A 10,805-nucleotide genomic window follows, 5' to 3' on the forward strand; every position below is an offset into this window, starting at 1 on the left:
AGCAGTGACTGATGCCGAGGAGTGCCCGTGTAGGTCTGGGTGGAGAGTTTTAGTTTTAAAAGCCTTTGGGATTCTTTTGGTAAAATTGTAAGGGGCCAGAAAGCTAGAGTCCCTTTTGTTTTTCCCTTTCAAAACCTCAGAGGGGCGCCTGGGTGGCTCAGGCGGTTGAGCATCTGACTTCCGCTCAGGTCGTGATCTCCCGGTTCGTGGGTTCGAGCCCTGCGTCGGGCTCTGTGCTGACGGCTCAGAGCCTGGAGCCTGTTTCAGATTCTGGGTCTCCCTCTCTCTCTGCCCCTCCCCTGCTCACATTATGTCTGTCTGTCTGTCTCTCTCTCTCAAGAATAAATACACATCCACTCTTATGTGGATCCTGAGAAACTTACTAGAAGGCCATGGGGGAGGGGAGGGAAAACAAAAAAGAAAGGTTAGAGAGGGAGGGAGCCAAAACATAAGAGAGTCTTAAAAACTGAGAATAAACTGAGGGTTGATGGGGGGTGGGGGGGAGGGAGGGGGGGGTGCGTGATGGGTATGGAGGAGGCCACCTGTTGGGATGAGCACTGGGTGTTGTATGGAAACCAATTTGACAATAAATTTCATATTTAAAAAAAAATACACATTAAAAAAAATTAAACAGGCAAACCCTCAGAGGCCAAATTAAAAGGAAAAAAACCCAGTGGGGATAATGCTGTTCCCAGGGATGGAACTATTTAAAGTAATATTGACAGTTTATAATAATCACAATACACTTGTGAAGAAGACAAAGGGAGAAATACATAATTTTACGAATTTTGCCTTATTAACAGTATGCCTGGCTTCATCTTGGGATGTGCATACCAAGCCTAAAACTGGAAACATTATTGGAAAAAAGAGGACTTTTTTTTCCTTATGCAGAAAAGTATGATCTCCAGTTCCCTGGAATTTTTATGGCATAGAAAGGAGATGTTAACACAGCCTGCTATGAATAGAAGATGTGAAAGATAGTCAGGACCTCAGTGATTTCTGCATGAAAGCAGTCAGCAGAGTAGCTCATTTATGTGCTGTCAGCACCCTAGCAGTGAGCGCCGAGACCTGGGGGAACTAGAGGTTTTCACTGAGGAGCCTCGTAAGGAAACTTGGAGGGTCTGTGCCCAGCCCCTGTGGCGGGCACGCTGACTCAGGAGGGACTCATCACAGGGTCAGTGCAGGGGGCACGCCAGGAAACTTGAATCCACAGGATACCGTAAATTAGCCTTTCACCCAAATTGTAATGCAGATATTGAGAGAGCTTTATTTTCTTTGGTTGGAGTCCTGATGTTATTGTTAATTAATAATTTCCCGAGTACCTTATTATCTTGAATGCATTTCAGTTTAAAGTACAGGTAAATTGGTTCTTCTCACTCCCGTCTTTTATGTGTCCCTTTATAGAATTCTGCTTCAGATGAAATGTTTCCAGGTAGTGTTAGGCTTGGTTTTATCAGAATCATTTAAATAAACTGTAGTTTCTAATGTGATTGATAGGGTGTGATCACTGTGAGCTGTGGTCTCAACCTGCTGTTGACATTTAAACAGATAAAGCTGACTAGATACAACCATTCAGGTGCTAAATATATTTTACATCTACTTCTAACAGCATGAGTGGAAGTATTAAGAGATCTGGCTTCATTGTCATTGAGCTGTGAAGTATTCAACCTTGTCTGCCCGCGCTTAGTACTGTTGACTTTTTTATTTCTGTTGGAAGATTAAAATTAAATGCTTCACTTTTTTTGTCAGCTTTTGGGAGTTAAATTGAAATTTAAGACTCTAAAATTTTTTACTGAGCGCTTCAATTTCAACAAAGTATTCTTGGAGGATTATATTTTTCAAGGGCACTGCACAAAGGTTCATTGATCAGATGTGATTTATTGCAATTTTTTTATTTGAGCTCTTTTTGTATATTTATTGAAGTTCCCATACTTCATATTCTGTCTAACTATATTGGAAGAGATACTTCGCCAAATAGGTACTAAACATGCTACGAAAGATCTGGAAGCATATTGTTCTGATTCTAGGCTGTGATTTTTATGATTTTGATTTATTTGTTTGAGGACTTAGCGGTTAGAAAATTGAAAAAAATGGTATCTACCTGTTACACTGAAAGGAGTGTTGCTCTCACGTGGGTACCGATTATCTGTTAGTTAACTATGTTCCAGTTACAGTCTGTCTGATACCAACACCGGGTTTGTTGACTCTGAAATTAGTTTGCTTTCTCATTTTTGAGTATAGGTTAACCTTATTTCTTTATGCAATTAAAGAAAATTGTTGGTACTATGCTTTTTAATGATGAAATACTTGTTCTTGAGATCAATAGTAAATAAAATGTCAGTACTTCCTGGTTTGCAGAATCATCACAGATTTTTGACTATAAAATGATCATAAAAGCAGACAACTTATCCATTGTGTATTCTTACATTGTGTGCTACCAAAATAGTAATATAGTGAATCACTTGGGATAAATGTCAGAAAAAAAATCTGAAATGCCATTCTTAATGTGAATAAATTGAAAGCTGCAGAAGTAGGAGGGAGATGGCCACTGAGAAATGCATTTGATGATAAATATACTTAAAAAAAATATCAGCTACTGTGTATGCATTTGTGTTTTATAATGATCCATTTTAAATGTTGAGCGACTCCAAAAGATATTTTTGTGAATTGGTAGAAAAATATTTGAAATTACTTAGCCCATCTGATACACTTAGCACTGCTCAGCGGCATCACGTTGGACTTTAAATCTTAAGAGTGTTATTGAAAGTTAGGAACACTCACTGAAACATTAAAGTCTTCTTGGTGGAATAATTATGGAATGCGGGTCTATTCCAGTTAGAAAGGAGAGCAAGTACTCCATTTTGGGGCCAGAAATTTCTAATCGGATGAAAAGTGTGATTTAAGATCTAGGCCTCTCGTTAAACTATCAGTACTGTGTTAATTCAAATTCAAATCATATTTTATGTTAAATTTACTTAGGATCAAAACCATTCAAGTGCAAGATATGCCACTTCGCAACGGCTCAGCTTGGCGATGCCAGAAACCATGTCAAAAGGCACCTTGGGATGAGGGAATACAAGTGTCATGTCTGTGGGTGAGTAACCTGAAACTATCTCTGCCCTGGTGAGCCAGGAAGCATGTGCGGGATAGCCATTGTTTCAGAATTCAGAACTGATATGAGTAAGAGTGGCTAAAATTATGCATGCGTACCCTCCTTTCCATTGTTATGGTAAATTCCTTAAATACAGTTATGACATTCTTCTCCCACTTCTAATCCTCTACTGCAGATGAGCAATTTTATGGGCTACAAGGTCAATTTGAACCTGTAATCTGTAAATTGACTAAATTATAGGATGTTCATTCACATTGCCAGAGAGAACTGTAAATTCCATTTAAAGACATAAAAAAAATACATAATACAGCTTTAGGAACGTATATGTATTTTTTTTTTCTCTTTTGCCATACTGCTTTAATTTTTAATCACCTGAATGGCTAGATATCCCGGACATATCCCATAAAGAGAAAGGCAGAAAAAGATTTAATTTCAGACAACTGGTCACTGATTGTTGCAGAGATGAAGCTTAAATAAACAGTGTATAATGTATGTTTTTGTGTAACTTTATTCCAAAACTTGTTTGCCCTTTTTAGTTAATGACTCTTCCTCTAAAGAACTGTTGCCGGTGTTAAGCTGTCCCTCAGATGTGTTGCGTTTAATAGGAAGCACTGAGATGCCTTAATGCACAACTGATTAATTTAGCAGAAATGTTTAAAAGGTTTTAAAATGCCATGACATCTATGGTATATCATAGGACATTCAGAGCTGGATTTTAATACCCTCTCTCTGATTAAAAATATATTTTAATGCTATTATGCTAGAGAAATTAACTAATATGTGTATCCTGTGAAAACACTTTCTGTGAAACCTGAGAAACCTGCCGTTCTCATGGCCGATTCCCTAAATACTACAGGCTCAATTAAATTATGCACTGTGCACATGTTATATTAGGTTTCCCTTTTTAGTGGAAGATTTAGTGGGCAAATATCTTTTAAGTCAAAAACAGCCTCTGTCTTTTGTTGGGCAGTCATGTCATGCCAGGATGCCGTTGCATTTTTTGACCCTTAAGATAGTTTTACAAATAACTTTGCAAGCAGTTTTATTAACCACGGTCTGTGATTTATTCATTGGCAGAATTGATGGCTCAGTAACTTGCAGCTAAAGTAAATGAAGATGAACCTTTGCCCTCAAGCCCCCTGAAGATCAGTGGGGAATGAGTTTTGTTGCCACTGGCTTTAGCTGCAAGGGTTGAGTGCCAAATGGTTCATTTTAATTGCTCTAGGTCTTGGAATTTTAAAAGATACCTCATTTATTGTTTTTACCGTATGAGTTGTAGGAAAGAGGAAGGCCCTGACTCCAATGAGAATTTGCTATTAGATGGCACTAAGCAGTTTCTTCCTCAGATCTTCAAAATAATTGGGCAGTTTTCGCGTGCTCTGTTATTAGAAATCTAATTCCTCCTTTTTTTTTTTTTTTTTTTTTTTTTTTAATTTTTATTAGGGCTACTAAGTCTTGGGAAAGAGAAGAAGAAACTTTTTTGGAGACTAGTTTCTGACCTAAGTAGCATCAAAAGCAGTACAGGATTGGTTGGCTTTGATTGCCCTTTTTAAACCCACTTGGCTCATTGCTTGTTACCGCACACCACTGACATGTGACACTCGTGGTCTATTTGCTCGATTCCCAGGATGAAGAGTTATAAATACATAGAGATATATTGAGTTGTGTGCTGATGCCACAGAGGTCTGAATGCATGCACGGGAGCGGCAGTCTAGATTCCAAAACTGTGTCTTTGAGAACGATGGTAGTCATTGAATTTTATTTCGCTTTGAAATAATAGTTGTCTTAATTTTTTGTAAGTGAAATTTGATTTAAAAGTTATAGAACAATAACTTTTCTAGGGTACATATTGTCACGGTGACGCTGAAAGTTCTGAAGAATTGTAGTAAACCCAAGAAGTGTTTGTCTGTGGAGTTGAAACGAGCAGTTTCGATGAGTTAGGTCTAACGAGTTAGAACCCTCTCAGGGGAAAGAAAAAGTATTGTAGGGCGTTCTGTATTTCCTGTATTTCAAACGGATAGGGCAGTAGGTAGGTTAAAAACTGCAGTGAGAATCATGATAAAAAGCGAGAATTGGCCGTCAGGTTAGTGGCAGTAGCATCGGTACATTAACACTGGTGACAATGTCAATTCATTATCATTGATGGCTAAATAATCCTGGAAATGCTCAGTGGACCTATTAGTTCCTGAACATAAGCAGCCCATGCTGCATTTCTTCATTAGCTTTAATTGCTATAAATTTTACCTTTTAAAAAAATCATGCTTTAAAAGGTGAAGTGATCTTTCAGGAACATTAACTCTATAATTTTGTCACAAACAGAAGGCCCTGCACTGTGTTTTCTTTTCTGCAGTACTTAGGATCTTCATCTCTGGCTTTTAGAATTTTATGAATAACCTTTTCGTTACCTGAATTGCAAGAAAATAAACTGCTTTTCGAATAGTTCTGACTGACTAATATATAAAAACAATGGAGCATTTTAAAAATGAAATTAATACTCACCATGTTGTATTCTTTTGTCCTAGTAACTCTTGCTTTTCTTGAAAAAAAAAAAAAAAACCCTCACATTTTATAGCGAAATTGATGGAAATAGTAAACTGCGCGTTTTGTTGCATTGAGCACGTGAGATTCTTTGTAATTGGTTTTTCATGTCTGCCTTTCTAGAAGATTGTAGACGTTCATCAGATAGGTTTCTCGTGTACTTTTACTAAGGCTTGGCTGAAGAGTTGTGCGTTAGCTACCCCCTTAACAAAGACTGCCTTTTAAAACTTTTATTCCAGTTGTTTGCACCTACGGTGATTTTCTTTGACTCCTTAAGCTCGGTTTTAAGATAATTGTCTCCATTTCATCAGCAAATCTTAGCTAAGGTGTATTATGGATGTAAGTCAGTTTGACAGAAGTAGCTGAATGTGTTAGACGTCTAATTCCTATCAGGTAGCTAGGGTTCAGAGTTCAGGATTTAAGTTTTGTTTACCTATGGTTTATATATGTGCCTCCGACATGGTAAAAATTTCGAAAATGTATTGCTTTGCGCTTCTTGTTTTAAGAACCTGTTGTTGATCACTTTATTTAGAAGCCTTTTGTTTTACTTTCACTTTTAAGAGGAGGAGTTTTTGAACAATACAGTTTCTTAACGTTTTTCTGACATGTGAATGTGATCTCAAGTGGGGTTTTATAGAGTATAGGTTGTATTTTTATTCAGCACTTACTGGGTAGTTCACATGAGCATGTGCTGTGGAGCTGACAAGGGTTAGTGGGGAGAGAAGAAATAATAGAGCATCTCTCTGCAGAAGTTAATCATGTTTGTTGGGAACATGTGTTTAGAAATAAGTGAAACACATATTTCCCTAAATCAGTGATTCCTACCTTCGACTACTAAAAACACAACTTGAAATCTCGGTGGCTTATAGACCCCATGTTTCGTTAAATCTGTTTAAATTTACGTCTCTCTGTCTCTGTGTGTATCCACACATGTAATAGGGTATGTGATCCTGTCCATAATAAATGGTATTTATGCGGTGGTGTTGTTTGTTAACATTCACTTCATTTGTTGATCTCATAGTGTCATGATATTGTTCATCTCATGTTTATTATCCCCATTGTACAGATGGTAAACTTGAGATTAAAAGTATTTTTAGCGATGGAGTCAAATTATGTACTGGTAAGAGTAGACCACGGTTTCCTTACTTTTAACTGTCCCTTTATTTTTTTAATTTTTATTTAAAAATTTTTTCTGCTTTGTGCATTATCTGTTGGTTTGTTATTGACTTTAATTTGTACTTATTTTTTTCTCTCTAGGTTGTTTTCCCCAGAATGTAATAACTGTAATTTACCTACCTCCTTCCATCCCCTAACCAATTTTGTTTTCTGCTTTTGCTCAGGTTTATGTTCTTTTGAAAACTTGCTTGCATGGTAGTTTCCTTCAGCATTCTGGAATTCAGTCTGTTTTTGTGTCTCTTTCTCTGTTTCACTTTCTCACATTAAAGCATTGTTTTCAGTAACTTTATCATTCTTCCCCTTTATTGTGTATGTGTTGGTAGTCTATTGCACTTGAGTGGTTACAAATTGAACATCGTATAATAGAATTAAGTGCCAGGACAGGTGAGAATATTCTTACCTTTTCATTAGGATGAGAGGGGTGAAGATTGATCAGCTTTGGTTACTGTGTTTGTTTTTTATGATCAGTTACTTAGGAAAAAAAAAAAAAAAAAAAGGAGTAGCAGACCAGTAAGCGGCCTGTGATTTCCACCAACCTCCTAAGTGCTCGCTGGCTGCTGCATGCCGTGATTCACAGAGACCCCAGTACGCATAGTCTGGGGATTAGGTTATTTTCTGAAGGACTTCCCTGTGTCTGGTCTTGAATCTTGTGTGTTGAGTTAAGTAGTAGAGTAGAATTTACCTAATCAGGAGAGAATAAGGGCATTTTCTTAAGTCTGTTACATCCGGGTTCATAAAAGATTCTAGACATTTTCTATTGTGTATTGATGTGCTTATGAGCTGTTTATTCTTATTTGGTTTAAGAAACCTTAAATAGAAAGTTACTAATGCAGTAAAACTCTTTGTGTGTGTGTGTGTGTGTGTGTGTGTGGCATTACCTAGTTTTTGTGCATTAGAAGGGATCTCTATGTAGATGATTATAATGTCACTTTCTGACCTTTGCAGCTTGAATAATTGTAAATCATTGCTTCATAATGTGTCAGAGAATGTCTGTACTAGGCAATTAAATGGCAGAATATAATAGACCAAATTATTGCCTGTCATGTTTTCAACAACACAGTTAGTATTTGAGTTACACTTAATCATTACGTGCATTAGCAACTTCATTGGAATCCAGCTTCAGGCTGAGCATGAAATACATTACATTATTTAAACCTCTAATGGTACAAGTCATTTATTTGTGTTGAAGTCTACAACATGCAGAGTTTCATAAAGCAAGGAACACTTGAGAGCTTAATTTATCCAAATCAAAGTCTAAATGCAGATAAACACAAGTGGCAAAAATTAGTAATTTTTATAGGCTGGAAATATTTAAAAATACATGGTTGTGGGTAATTGTAGGCAGCAGGAATAAATTAAAATCACTATTTTTAGTCTGTTCTGAGAACTAAAGCTGTGTATACCTAAATCATTAAAAGCACCATGGAATTGCATTTTTAGCTGAACAATTAATTACACCCATCATATCTACAGATGTATCCAGCCAGATAACATAAGCATTTGGTTTGACTGGTTGTTTTGGTTAAAAAGATATAGATAGAAAGAGTTTGTTTTATGGTCTGGCATGAATTATGCTTGTAACAATGTAAAATGCAGGTTCTCTCAGTTTTGTAAAAAATTTAAATTAAGATTCAAATACTCTTATTTTAGAGGGTATATTACATACTTTATGTATATAATATATTGATGCTTTTTGTTTGATGATATATTTTTGCCTTTCGTTTGAAATTTAAAAATGCCACGTAGTGATTACTGTCTCTCTTCCTGTCAGCGAGGAATATAAAATTAACATTGTTAGTTTATTCCTCTGGTGCTGGAGTCCTTGAAGTCCCGTTTAGTGAATGATCATTGTCTTAGATTTTTTATGTCCAAATCACTTTGTAATTTGAATGTCTAAAAGACATCTTAGTTATAATATTAAAATAAAAAAACACTCTTTCTCAGATACGGATTCTAGGGTATTTTACAGGGAACTCTTGTAAATCCAGGACAGATTTGGGAGTGAGATTGGGACAGTGGAGGAGATGGTGAGAGGCTTTGTCACCCCCACGCCTTACTCTCCATTTTGTAGTGGTGTTTTCTTGAATTTTCGTCATGGAAGAGGGGGTCATAGGTTTATTTCGAGGCAGTGTGTATCGTCAACGTGTAATGAGATAGAAACACGATATACGTTGTCATTTCTTGGTGTTGTAGTTGACAGCATTGGCCCAAGATCTTTTTCAGTGACAAATTCCTATCTCAGTGACTTTTTTATTTTTTGCTTTATTTTTATTTTAAGATGGTTCCGTGGTGATTTTAAGATCCAGTTGTGGAATCTCAGGATTCTTTAGCTCTCCTGATCCATATAGTGGAATAGGGGGGGATAGCCAGTCTTCTGGTTTCCTTTGCCTGTCCTGTGATTCTTTGCGGGGAGGGACGTTAACCTGTTTTCTCCTTCCTTCTTCCTGCTCATGTGGTTCTGAAAGGCGTTCACTTTCTGAAAGGTTTTGCTCTTTGATTTGTCTAAGTCTGAGTAAGAGGAGGTGTTGGAAGTGTACATAGGAGGGAAGCATAACCAGGTCTTGATTCAGGTCCTGTAGGGCACACTCTTGAGAGTGTCCTCTCTGTGCGGACCCAGTGACCAGCTGGTGCAGGGGCCTTGCCAGGGCTTTGCCATCATGTGCTCCAAGCAGGAGAGACAGACGTGAAGAGGGACGCACGAGGGGTAAGAAAGAGCAAGGGACAGAGGTCTGCAGGGAGTGCTTGGCTCTGCTTAGAAACACCAGGAAAGGCTTCCTTGAGAGGTTATGTTTGAGTTGGGTCTTAAAGGATGAGGACGTGTTCGCCAGGCTAATTTGGACAGTTTCAGTAGATGGAGCAAAAGAACAAAAGTAGTGAAGTGTAGAATAGCATGACATCTTAAGAACCTTGCAGGAATTTCCTGGAGTATAAGTGGCTGATGGGGCGAAGTGGAGGGTTTTAAAAATACTAAGTAAACAGTTATGGAACATCAATACATGCCACTGCTGTTGGTCTTTAGGGCTGAAATGGCCAAAATAATAGCCGCTTCAAATGGAAGGAGAAAGCTCAGGTAAAGACACGTCCAAGTCTCGCTGGACCAATTCGGAAGGTTGCGTTTCGTCGGGTAGCCAGCACTTGGGACGCAGGTGAGTGGGAGTTAGGTAACCAGGGCAGCCCATTCCAGGCAGGGTTTGGGGGTGTTCAGTACCTGTAAGGACGGTAGCCCCGCCACAGTTGAGGTGGTGAAGCAGGGAGGACCTCCCTGGGGGGCTGGGCGAGGCGGGCCGGGCCGGGTCACAGAACTGTGGCATGTTGCCTAGTGAGTGGTGGCCTTTCCGCCACTCCTTTTTGACTTGTCTGCTGTCCTCCAGTTTTCTGGACTGTGAGTAGTCAGGGAGGGGACGAGGTGGAGAGCCTGCTAGGAATCAAGGGGCAAAGTTATTTTTATGAGCATTTCACTGTTTGTAATTTCAAGTAGGGATGCTATTGATTGTGGATAATTGTGATGAAAACTGGTTGATCCCAGTTCCGTGTAACCCGAGGCAGCACAGTTCCAAATAATAACTGCAGGGACGGGGGCCCCTGGGGGGCTCGGTCGGTTGAGCATCTGGCTTCGGCTCAGGTCATGGTCTCACAGTTCACGGATTCGAGCCCGGCGTCGGGCTCGGTGCTGACAGCTCAGAGCCTGGAGCTGCTTCAGCTTCTGTGTCTCCGTCTCTCTCTGCCCCTCCCCTGCTCTCACTCTGTCTCTCAAAAATAAACATTAAAAAATTAAAAAGAAAATTGCAGGGACGTAGAGTTGTGTGGCCACGCTGCAGATGTCCGTGTGCTGCTGGTGCCTTGGACGTTGGTGTTCCAGTTGTGTTTCCGTGTGCAGGTCATGTGCATGGGAAACCATCCGTGTGAAGATGCATGCTGGTTAGTCATGTGCTCTCTTCCTCTACTTCTTAGTCCTTGGGTGCTTTCCTCGTGGGTGCCC

At 39.0% G+C, this 10,805-nt stretch overlaps 1 protein-coding gene across 3 annotated transcripts in view; it reads left to right on the plus strand.

The window, feature by feature from the left end:
* ZNF407 (zinc finger protein 407) overlaps window positions 1-10,805 on the plus strand; it is a 454,887-nt gene that overhangs the window by 35,236 nt on the left and 408,846 nt on the right. For all 3 annotated transcript variants that reach the window (XM_019423652.2, XM_019423653.2, XM_053902844.1), the window contains exon 3: window positions 2,980-3,094. In XM_019423652.2, the coding sequence (XP_019279197.2) occupies window positions 2,980-3,094 (115 nt within the window). The remainder of the gene's footprint in view (window positions 1-2,979; window positions 3,095-10,805) is intronic.

Source organism: Panthera pardus, unplaced genomic scaffold (genome assembly GCF_024362965.1).
Source record: "Panthera pardus isolate Hobbes unplaced genomic scaffold, ASM2436296v1 HiC_scaffold_15, whole genome shotgun sequence".
NCBI lineage: Eukaryota > Metazoa > Chordata > Mammalia > Carnivora > Felidae > Panthera > Panthera pardus.